This window comes from Cariama cristata, unplaced genomic scaffold (assembly GCF_000690535.1).
Source record: "Cariama cristata isolate BGI_N322 unplaced genomic scaffold, ASM69053v1 scaffold1901, whole genome shotgun sequence".
NCBI classification, from domain to species: domain Eukaryota; kingdom Metazoa; phylum Chordata; class Aves; order Cariamiformes; family Cariamidae; genus Cariama; species Cariama cristata.
The window spans coordinates 4763-16998 of NW_009600809.1; the positions used below are offsets into that span (position 1 = coordinate 4763).

At 42.7% G+C, this 12236-nt stretch overlaps 1 protein-coding gene across 1 annotated transcript in view; it reads right to left on the minus strand.

The window, feature by feature from the left end:
- Positions 1–2946: 2946 nt before the first annotated feature.
- Positions 2947–12236, minus strand: part of SLC4A11 (solute carrier family 4, sodium borate transporter, member 11) — a 68426-nt gene continuing 59136 nt past the window's right edge. The window contains exons 18-20 of the mRNA XM_009710149.1: positions 8788–8983; positions 6468–6637; positions 2947–3356 (exon numbers count right to left, since the gene is read on the minus strand). Coding sequence (XP_009708451.1) covers positions 3293–3356; positions 6468–6637; positions 8788–8983 — 430 coding nt within the window. The 3' untranslated portion in view covers positions 2947–3292. The remainder of the gene's footprint in view (positions 3357–6467; positions 6638–8787; positions 8984–12236) is intronic.

Consider the following 12236-nt stretch of genomic DNA (forward strand, 5'->3'; position numbering starts at 1 on the left):
AGAAGTGTTAAAGTGCTCAATCAACTCTGAACAAACTCTCCTTCCTTAGTTAGCCTACTTCCTGGAAACGCCTGCACTTAAGTCAGCAAAACCAGAGGCAAACAAGAAGAGAAAAGGTACTTGTATGAAAAAAAAATCCTCTGCAAGATCATTACAACCCCTTATGAGATAAGAGGCCTTGAGTCTCACATCTCCCTTCTACCCATATATTGAAACATGGGTCCAAATGTTCAACCAGTCTAAGCCAGCACAACTTCTTTTCCCAAGCTGTGCTGATTTCCCATCAGTTGATTCTTTGGCCCCTGACTTCCGTAGAAAGCAAGCCCTGCAAAACAGAATCCTATCGATGCTACAAAGAAGATACAAATGATGAAGTCATACTGGTAAAGCAACAGCAATAAAAGATATAAACAAGAGTTGTGATGGATCATCAGTTGTGATTACCAGTTAGCAACATTTGACACTATCTGAAATCAATCCTTTTGAAGAGGCTGTAAATGGGGACATTTTTGGTCCTTCTAAGTGGGGGAATGGAGGGTAGATCTCAAAACTATTACCTCTGGCAAGACCTGCATGCCAGTTCACCCCACTCTGCTCTGTGTTGGAGGAAATTTCACCCAGGGCCTCTGCTCTTCCTCAAAGAGGACCAGAGCCACATTCCCTTGGGCACGTCCCCTCCTTCCTCCAGCCACAGCATCCGCAATATGATTTAAACTATCCCACAGGGTGACTTCTTCCTGCCAAAAGCTGAGACACCAGAAACGCAACCCCAGGACACGTGTGTTTAATAGCTTACTCAACCAGAGGATGACACTTTTGATTCTAGTTTTGGTTAAATCTTTTGACATCCATGGGAAAAGCATGTTATTTAAGCATCATCAGGCCTTTGCACTCCCTGTCTTACAACAGGTACTGAACTGTTTGCTGTCACCTGCTCTTTTTCGCTTGACTGAAGACCAGACATACTTTTGACACCCCTGCTGTCTTTGCACTGCCCTGAAATCCTGTTTGCTGACTGTTTGCCCTCTGTTTTTACCTGTAGACCTTAGAAAAAGCTATTAGTGATCTCACCACAGAAATGACTCAAAAGCCAGGAAATACCCATGAAGGTGGTCAGAAACCATGCATGGATTTATACCTGCTGTCATACCGTTTTTATCAGACACGGTATGAATTACCCCTGCTGCCTCCAAAGACTGACAAAAGCCAAATGCGTGGCATTACCTGCTTTGATGTACTGGGGTGGTCATCCCAACCCTGAGACTTCTCAGCAGTCCCACAAGAGTTGGTTGGTACAATGTGAAGGTCATGCTTTCAAAGTCACACGATGTTGTTTTGCTTGCTAAGCTGAGGGCTTTCCCCTGCGATTGCTTGGGCATATATGGCCACGTTCTTGGGAACACTCTCGCTGCTCTGCTCCATCAAGTATCAGTAAAAAGATGAAGGGTTTCATAAGAAAATAAAAATATAGTTTTTCATACATGTTTTAAAGCCATAGGCAACTACATTAAAAAGAAATACCATCTGATATTTAGTGCAAATACACCAAATCTTCAGTGGCTTGAGTGTGGCTTAGTTTCAGCATAGGAGCTTTTACCCAGTGCCTTCCTCCCTCATTAGAGAGTTGGTCTTCCTCATCATGCAGAGGAACACCCAATCAGCAGTAGGGCATGTGCCGATAAAAACTCTGCACCATTTACTGGGCAAGCAATTGGTAAGAAACACTTCTTTGTGCTAATAATATATTTGCATTTCATTTTATATTACTCTTCTTCCCTCATTTCTACTGTTTAGAAAGTTCATTATCTTCAGAGGTCCACATTTTTCATAACACTTTACCTGTGATCTGTAGTGTGCAGCAAAGGGCAAGCACTGAACTAAAGGGCAGCTTGTTTCACAGTACTCCAAATAAGAAAACTGACCATAGTACAAGCAAAATTAAATAAACTGAAATACAAAAGACAGCAGAAGTTAGATTCATCCAGAAATATAATATAACGTCTGGGAGTGGGGAAAACTGGAGATTAGCTACAAAACAGAAACAATGGAGTGACCAACGAATATTGATCAGGTGAAAGAGGAAAACTTTCATTGCATGCTGTACATTAAAATTAAATGCAAAATTCACATGTTGGAGCATCAAGACAGAATGATGGTCTCAAGCCATGGGAAGAAAAAAGTAAAGGAACACCTTGAATAAAGCAACACATGAACAAAAACAGTAACCGAGCAGCTTCAAAAGGAAAAAAGTGACCATATCTCCAATGAGAAAAAGCAGCACTGAAGCAGAAAACAAGTATATGGTCAAGACACCACAGGTAACACTGACTGCACAAAACACTTTTGATATTTTGAAAGAATCAGGCCTATTTGTATATCTATGCAAAATATATACACAAATCCATATGTATATATGTACACATAGGCACTACTGTACATATGTATATGCAATCATTAATGCAACTGCCCTTTGACAAGTTTCAGCATCTGACTCTGGGTGCAAGCAAGAATGCTGCAGTTGTGCAAAACTACACTTCTGTGTTTGATTACTGAGAAGTCAGGGTAGAGAGATCCAAAATAATTCCCAAATATCTTGGACTCAGATATGGTTTCATCAACATTACCATGCCAGCTCAACCTCTGAACAATTCCAGCTCATTCGTAGGAATCAAATATTCATCCAAAGCTGTGGATTGTATCAGTACAAGTTATATCTGTTTCCAACCCTGCTAATCTGAAGAGATGGCCAGACATCTCTCCTGACATCAGTGGTTTAGCATGAGGCTACCCAACCCAGAATACCAATTTGGGAACACCAGATGCACGGGAAATTGAATTCAAAGGCCAGAACAGGACTGTCATTCTGTAAAAGAAGGGTCAGTTGCTGTCCTTATAGTGTTTTGGAAGAAAGGGACATGGTGCATAAAAAAAGAGATTCCCCCCACCCTCAAACAAGGGAGCACATGACAACTCTGAGAACGCATGCTCCAACTGTATGGACATGCTGATCTTTGGGGTTTCCAGTTTTGGGATGTGGGAAGTAGCATTTTCCATAAAGCTTGCTTGCCTCACAGCTCCAAAGAGCATTGGCCTCCCAAGTCCAAGGCTGTTTTTTGGTCTGACACTTCAACACTCAGTTGATCTTTGATATCTCTGCATTACCAATGCCATATTAGAGCAGAAAGAAAGTGGTGAAAGAAAGAACTGCAGATAGATTGTTCTACGCCTCGGCAAAGCCATCTTCCAACTCCGAAAGAGCTGCCCTCGCCGTCCCGTGCGTGAAGGACCCTGTTTAATGCTCTGCATCCATAGCATCCAAGTACTTGGCTTCAATGATCCTAGGGAGCAGGTTATACCTAAGATTGAACCAGAGAGGTACCATTAGCACTTGTTTATAGTCAGGTAATGTTTTGTTTGTCTGTCCCAAGACTCTCAGTTGAGTTTGTCCGTGGCCATGCAAACAACAGATTCACCCAGCTGAAGGGGAGATGAAGTCGGGGAAAGTAAAAACAACCAATCCTGCAAGCAAATACATTTATAGGAATAACAGTGCAGATCTCCTCCTGCAAAAAGCCTCATCATTTCAGTTGAAGAGAAAAGAGAACGTCCTCATCCTCACAGGAGAAAAGTTGCTTTCCTAGAACACTCTGTCACCACAAAGTCTTCAAGGTGCCAAAAATGTACCATCTCACCCGACCCACAGCTATGCTCCTGGTTTGTGCTGGCGAGGCAGGTAGTAGCTTCCTGCTGCCTCCAGTTTGCTAGTGGATGGGTTACTTTGCCAAGAATCACCATTTATTTCTGATTTCTACTTTCTTCACTGCTTTCCCTATAGTGGGAATGTTGGCTCAAAGACCTGCACAGAAGGGCTATTTGTCTTGCACCAAATTCTCCAAGTACACTGTGTCACTCCTTTCAGCTCTTACCACAAAGAAGCTTTAATAGATAACCCAGCAGCTTGGGTCTTTAGAGAAGCACCAAATATATCAGCAAGACTTGAGACCACGGCAAGAAGCTGAGAAGGGCTGTGACATTCATTTCTCTAACTGCTGGTAAGACTCCATCCCTACCTGGTGTCTGGATTCTCCAATGGATCATGGAGATGGCGATTCCCTTACTTTTGGGGTTTGTTTTTTTTCAATTGTTTGCAAGAATGTCCCCATGAATTAACACATTTGGGTGAGAAAAGCACAGCACTGTAAAAAGATGCTATGAAGTTGTTCTTATTAAATCCTGCTGCATATTTAGTTTGACACTTTTTCTTGCTTAACAAGGAAGCTATTCTTCAGCCGTTAATATAAGGCACAACACACTAGAAAGCCAGTTTAAGACTTGGAAGGGCCTTTTCAATAGCTATGCAAGAGATCCCAAACAGCACTTTCTACTCAGAAGTACCAGGATCTGCTTAAATAGACCTGTTGTGAAATAAAATGCTTGAATGCCAGGGAGCACAGATAAGCATCACAGAGAACTTGGAAAGACGACTCTTCCTCTCTGAGCAAGAAAAAAACCCCTAGTCATCCCAAAGTTTTGAATCAAAGCCAGGAACTGGGGATACCCAAAGAAATCACATTTTCTCATTATTGCAGCAGGGAACAGCCTGTTGGGAGAAGCCATTGAAATCCATTATCTTTCATATTAACACTACACTAGTGGCCCCTCACCACCGACAATGGAATTCATGTGTCTACTGCTGTCGGAGAGATGGAAACGTGGCTTTGAGACAGACAGGTAACATGGCTGCTTTTCTGGATGGGACACTGAGCCCTGACTCATTCATCTGGGTTTGATTCTTGACTTTGACCCCTGGCTACTGTCCCATCTCCTCTTCCTTCCTTCAGTTCTTAAAAAAAAAAAAGAGAAAAGAGATTTAATTTCTTCTACTCTGTCTCATCTATTTAGAGCACCAAATCTTTGTGAAAAAGTCATTGTTAACTACAGAGCTCATGCATCATGGTGCTGCCTTCTCGGCTGGAGCCCACAGAAACTACACAAAGGCAAAAGAAGTCACAGAAAGGAAAGCCAAGGGCAAATTTCTGTATTGTGCCAGGTAGCATCACCTTCCCCTTAGCAGCAGGGCTGATTATCCAGCTACTAGAAAAAGCTGCTCTGGAAAGAGAAACGAGTTAGTAACAGAACTAGTATATGATGACAGTATCTTATTTACTCAAAAGAAGATATATTTGCACCACTAAATTATCAGGCTCATTACAAAATCAGGTTCTTTGACAGCACTCTCTCCACACTAGCTTAGCTTATTACACTAAGTCCGATACTTGAATGTTTGACAAAGGGTATCCCACATTTTCTTCTCTGTACTGAGCTGCTCTGTGCAGAGACTTGCAATTCCCACAAGAGTCAATCATCCAGCACTGCACACAGTTGAAGTATTTACCATCCACTTAACGAGTCATCCGCAGTGATGCCTGTGTGAAGGGTGGGTGAGACTCTTATCATAGGAACAATAATTTCAGTGTTTTCCAAGATCGCTTCTCTTCAAAAATCCAGTCCAAATAGCTCTAACCTGATCCTGCCGAAATCCATGGTAGTTTTGACATTTGCTTTTGTTTTAGAAAGAACTGGACGTATCTTTATCACCCAAGGAAAACAGCACAATAGTTGCCTCTGCAGATTACCACATTGGCACCCCTGAACTTCGAGATCAGACAGAAAATCTCTGAGACTGAAAGCTCAAAGACAAACAGATATGGCTGGATACCATGCTGGCCTAAAAATAATCAACTGGACTGGAAACAGATCTGTTCCTTCCAAGATCTTATTATGGCTTCTCATTATATCCAAAGGATGGAGACCATGAATGATTTAACTGGAGAATGATGGGCAGTCACTGTTAATGAACATTAAGAAAGAAATTAGTTAAATTTCTCAATGATCCTCTCTCAAGACTGCAAGATGTTGTAGGGTCCTCCCAGTTTTAAAGACACATTTTAAAACTAAACGTGGCCAGTTTGACCTAACTGATCATTAGCGATGGCATTCAGCCCTGCAAGAGGTCTGTAAGGTCACCACAGCACTGGATAAGAGATAAGGATTCCTCTTAGGAAAAGTTTCTAGCTCTGCTCTGAGCAGAGGCCTTAGGAAATCAAATTGCAAAGCAATAAGGCACATTATCAATATACCATCTAGAGGAAAGGCTGAGACTACAGCTTCTCGGGAAGATCAGACATCCCACAGGCACCACAAACAGACTTATTTGCTTCTCTGCTAGCTGGAAGAAGAGTACCTGCCAGCCCAGAACCCTTTGCACAACACTCAACATCAGTGAAATCACAAGATCTCTGCACTATTCCTCCTCAAGCCTGAGCAGCTGGTGAAAAAGAGGTCACTATCACCCACTTCCATGATGTGGCTACTCAGGAAAGTACCAGCTGCCCTTCTAGACCATTCAGACTTCCTGCAGTCCAAGCCTAAAGACACAGAAAAAAAAAGGCAGACAAGCTTCATACCTGATTGGGATCATCCCTATCATGATGAGCGGGAAGATCATCTTCATGTAGGGCAACGGTGACATGCCAAAACCACAGAGGATGAGGAGCTGCAGGACCTGCAAGCCTGTGAAATAGTGGATCTTCCTCTGGGGCACTCTGCGGATGTAATGCGTCGGAGGATAAGCAGTCTGGGAAGAGAAGAATTACATGTTAGACATGCAGTGACTTGGGCTTGTGGCTGCAGAATGTGGCACAAGCTTTTGAACACAAGAGTTTTAAAGAAGTCATCAATTTACACGCAGAATGCATCAACATCAGAGTCCTTAACAGGTTCAACAGCTGAACGCAGGATTTGTAGGGTTAAAGCAAATGCCTTAAACCACAGCATTGGCAGCAACACACAGAAGATGACTGAGCACTAGAAACCCGGAGAAGAAAAGACACACCACACGGCTAAGATTGCATTTGGGAGCATCTGGAATGCAATTAAGTATCTTGATAAGTACAGTAATGAGATTCCCCTGAGTAGGATTATCAGGGCTTTGCAGCAATATGTGAAGTGCCTGTGGGGGTGTGCAGGGGGGTGATGGTAAGCAGATGCATTTGGGTGCTGTTACTGCTAGACGGTTTCTCCACCTGAAACCCAGCTCCTCATTATTTTATAGCCTTCTGTCCTCTGATCAGACTCCATGCTTGCCCCAGCGGTCCCATTTCTTGGCTGAATCCCAGTAGGGGAATACCAGAAGATGAGACTGAAGAGGTACGGGAAGAGGCTGTACTCCGACTGCAGTGATTTTCTCAACTCATATAAGCTATTCATTTTTGAGAAAGAAGGGGGAAAAAAAACCCGTGACACTAGTAGGCTAAATATCATTCGTGGTTTCTTTTGACAGTTATTTGCTCATGTCTGAGCACAGGCTTTGACTCACTGTCTATACATCAATGAAGAGTATGAGCGACTGTCTACTGGCACCAATACAGACTCAATGGATTTCAGATTGTGCCGTGACTCATTAAAAGGCTTCCAGAAAAGGGAAATCTCCATATTTGAGAATACTTTTTAATTTTCCAAACCGAAGCTTGGAAAATTCCACACATAATTTGTACGAAAACCAGAAGTAATATTCCACATACATCAGTAACTCTTCAAGTCTCATTCAAAAATTGACATGACAAATGTAATCTTTACCCGGATTTCACAGTTTTAACCTCTGGGATGTAATATTAGAGATCAAGATAGATTAGCAGAGATGTAGAGCCAAATGTGGGCTTATTAAGCCCTTGACCCTTGTTACATAAAAGAAGGTGAGTTGGAGACTCACTATTGCTCCCAGGTACTGCCTACACTGTAAACTAGCACGTTCTTAGCACTTGTAATAGAGATGGCTTGAAAATACATCTTCCAGATTTGTTTTCATCCCACATCAGAAAGGTTTCAATAACGCAAGTAATCTCATTTTGAGTTTAAAATCCTGTCTCGTGGTATTTCACACAAGTCAACATGAATGTGTAAAATAGAGCAAAAAAATTACCTGTTCGCAAGCTTTATTGGGGAAACCAAATATCACCATTTGTTGACATTATGCACGTGCTTTTTAATATTTTTAATCATTATTTTTAAAGTGCACGTACTCTGCAGCTGACACGACATCACAGTGGGTTTTTACAACTTACAAACACCCTACATTCAGTTTGTGCAATTGTTTTTTAAAAAGGCATTGTTTGAATGTATATTTGGTTTGCACTCTACACAGTTTAGGGGTTGTCTTCACTGGTAGCAGCTATCCTAGCACCATTCATTCTTGCCTTCTGGAGATAGAGGCTCCAGAGTAATTCTTAGCAGACTGAAAAGAGAAGGATTATGTCAGAGACATCACTCTGAACAAGAAAGCTCAAATGCTTTTGTGGCAGGGAAACGTAGAAAGCAATTTATGCAGAATCGAGAGACAGACAGACAAGATGCAGTGCCATTCTAAGAACAATTCAGCTACCACCTCTTTTTAACCCAACAATAACCACGCCACTTTTCTTGTTTGACACTGCATTATTCGCCCACTCATTTGTCTGCTTTAACAGAAAAGAATTCTCTTGCTCATGTCTCAGTGGCAGCCAGGCTAGAGACATCAAGTTTCACTCCCACTTTGCAGAGAAAGGTGAGAAGGTTACGAAAAGTGCACGTTGGAGCTGGAAATCAGCCTCTTGAGAATGTGCGTTTTGGGGGTAACTCCATTCCCAACACCAGCAGCTTTCTGCATTAGCTCCTGCCACAGTTTGCTGCCAAGGTTGTAAATACAATTCCCTTTTCTGTTCCATCAGGCTGGTGCCCCAGTCTGTGTACCTGTTCTTTGAGCAGGAGAGCCACCCTTTCAAAAAGCTGGTTCCCATCAATGGAGGTCAACGCAATGTAGAGGAAGAGGCCATAGAGGACTGGCTTTGGGATCCACTGGAGAGGGAAAGGGAGGAGCAGGATCGACAGGCCAACCAAGAAGTTTGCCACCAGACTTGTCAAACGGGTCTCCTTCACGCTCACAATCCTGGAAGCAAGAAGATAAGGATTAAGGGAGTAGGATAATATCCCAGTATCCATGTAAGCTTATTGCTGGGGCTCACTGCTCTGTGTCGGTGCAGGACACGTGCCGCTCGGGAAAGGGAAGCTCATCCCCACTGCACTGAGGTCAGCACTTCTGGCCCTGTGCTGACACCCAGAAGGCAAAGCTCTGCTGGATCCAGGCCAGGCACTTAATCCACCGCTCAAAAAGAGCAACTGGAAAAATGCCAAATTCCCCTTCTGCAAAGCTCCACAGATCCTACCCTGAACTAAATTGCCCTCTAAACTAATTCTGTTTAGCACACTGGGGAAAAAAAAAAAAACACAACAACAAAAAAACCCCTCAGAACAGACAAGAATCTTCTTTCTGGGCAGTAAACCTTCCCTCGATTTACTCAGTGCATATGCAGTTGGCTTCTGTCCAAAAGAAAACTCATTGGCTTCTACGGGAACTAACGAACCTCTTGTAAAAAAAAAACCAACCCACTCTGCACTCTCTTGACTGCAAGTCAGCATTTTTGATGTATATGAGGATCTCCTTGTTTATATGGAAGGGGATGCCGAGAGCAATACGGAGGGAGCTAGAAATTAATTTCTGCTGTGGATACCAGCAGTTGCCCTGCAAATTGCCTATTACCATGCAAAACATGTAATTAATTAATGCAAATTTTCCAGAGCTGACAGACCACAGATTGATTTGGGGGGGCAGTGAAGACTGAGACGAAAGCATGCAGCAACTTTCAGAGCCTACTTGGGGGGTGAGGGGAGGTTGCTTTGTTTTCTTTTCACTAAAAATACCAGAAACAATAGGAGGAAAGAAAACCCTCATCTTTCAAGACTGCTTATAAATAGAGAAAAGGAGGATTCTTAACATACCTTTTTTTGAGAAAATAAATATACCAATTCAGGGGATAAGCTAGTGAATAAATCATCCTATTAAATTCCTGTCTATTGGTTGCTTTGGTGTCATCTAGTGGCCTCATTCCCTGGACACGAGACCTCATATTCCAAATTAACCCTGTACACAAAATACTCCAAGGATTAACACAAGACCAGCCACGAGATCTATCAAAACACATTTCCCTCTTTTACATATGCACTGCTTTGTCCTCATAATCCCGTCTGTCCTAGAGAAAATTACTTCCCAGTGAATTCTTTCACTATTAAGGTTTTGAGTCTCATTTGCAAGTAAGGTCAGGTTGAACTTCAAATCTGTTTATACATTCAAGAGCATAACGAAGCTGTGGGGATGAAGGAGCCTTCCACATCTGTATTTAGAGAGCGAGGGAAAGGGTAACAGCTTAAGGCTTGCTCTCAGGATTTGGATAACATGGCAGAATTAACACAAGCAGTCATGAGACCTAAGGAACAACCGATATCACAAACAGTACAGAAAGTCCTGAGGACAACACATGAATTCCTTGGTGAGTAATAGGGCAGGTCATACATATTATCTAGGATTACCAAGAGAGGATGCACAGAATAGCCACAGGAGGTGTTAACCTCTAAGTAACTTCCCCCCTCCCCTGGTTAGGTTTAAACAGCAGAAACCACAGCCTTCCTCCTTCCAAAGAGATTTTGTTCAGATCCTCTTGCAAGTCTCCTATGTCAAGGGGTCCCTGCCAGTGCCTAGAGAAGCCAAGGGAGAGTAGAGCACTTCGCTCTTATCTGCAGACTGTTCTTGCCAGCTCTGGAAGAAATGGGACATCACCTGGGTAGACATAGTTTGGCACTCCTTCCATTGCCTCCAGGTCTGGATCAACACAGAACAGAAACCTCAGAGATGAACAGGGCCAAGCAGCTTAAAGCGCAACTGCAAGTGCTAATTCAGAGTAATTTGATAGTTTGATAAGAAGTGGTCAGGCTGCTTCAGAGCTACTAGAATCACTACGAGCCTCAAGTGCCCCAGTAAAGCAGGAGTAAAAGGATGCACTAACTGATTTAGCCTCATTCAAGTACAGCAAGAGTTTCCCTGGCTTTGTCACTGGGCAAGCTACAGAGGAAGCATTTCTGCTATTTCAGGTAGAGATCTAACCCACTGCTGCGGATGTTCGTGACCCACAAGCGTCAGTCCGAGCATGCACAAGTCTGCTAGGTTCCTTGCAAGTGAAGTCACACGAACCGAAGAGCTCAGGATCAAAATTAGATATGAAGCCACCACATTTCAACCAGATGCAAGTCTGCAAGTACAGAACTGCTCAGAGTAGCAGCCCTTTGGTAATGGATTTTTGAAGTTCATGAAATTTTTTGCTGTCACCTCTTGGGGATGCAGCAATCACAGCACTGAAGAGTGTTTGATCACATACAAGATGTACCGTAACTACTACTGCCAGCTCCTAATACCACTTATTAAAGTAGTTTGGAACTTCTTATCAGAATAGTTAAAATTGCTCATAATGCACCAAACATGAGATCTTTAAAGCTGAAGTTCCCAGCCTCAAATTGGTCTTCTGCCAATTTTAGCACCTTTCTTACTTCCAGAGTAAGGACATCAAAGTCACATTAAATCAACAGAAGAAATCTTGTAATTTGTATGTGTTCAGAATCTGGTTTGGCGCTTGAGTAAACAGCTCCAGAAAGTCTGTACTGCAATGAAAATGAAGTAATTAATGGAGATTGAAAAGACCATAATCCAGGCTCATTTCCCCAGAATCTTTTAAATATGGCTAGCACAGGATTAGCCATTCCCAACCTCCTCCATATGAGTAATGAGAGCCTATTTGCAGATTGCCACACGAAAGTCAAGTGGCAACTCTACAGGGGAAAAGAAAATTTTGCTTTCATTGTGACAGATCTTTATTCTTGTTTATATCATCATTCTCCCTGAGAGCTTTGATTTGTGTGCAGAAAAGGAGCCTGCCAAGGGAGCCAGCATTGAAAGAACTCCTGATTTTCTAATTGAGCTTCAGGACGTTTCTTCTTCAGCAGAGCTGGCTAAGAGATTAAAAAAAAAGAAAAAAGATGACAACACTGCTCAGAGCCTCCCATTTACAGCTCAATGCTTTGCTGAGAACAAAAAGCTTCAGCCTCGAAGGGAGTTCAAATAACTAAGAAATCCTCATTCCCTTTTTCACTCCCAATATCCAGTTCACAGCACTCCTTTACGTACCGATTCGCCTCCAGCAGAAGAGCTGTGCTGCGAGGGATCATGCTTAGTGAGATTAGGGCATCCCTTACTTAGTCCCTTCACGATAATCCCTAGAGCCATATCTAGGTTAGCATGGCCAAAGAGGGCTCTG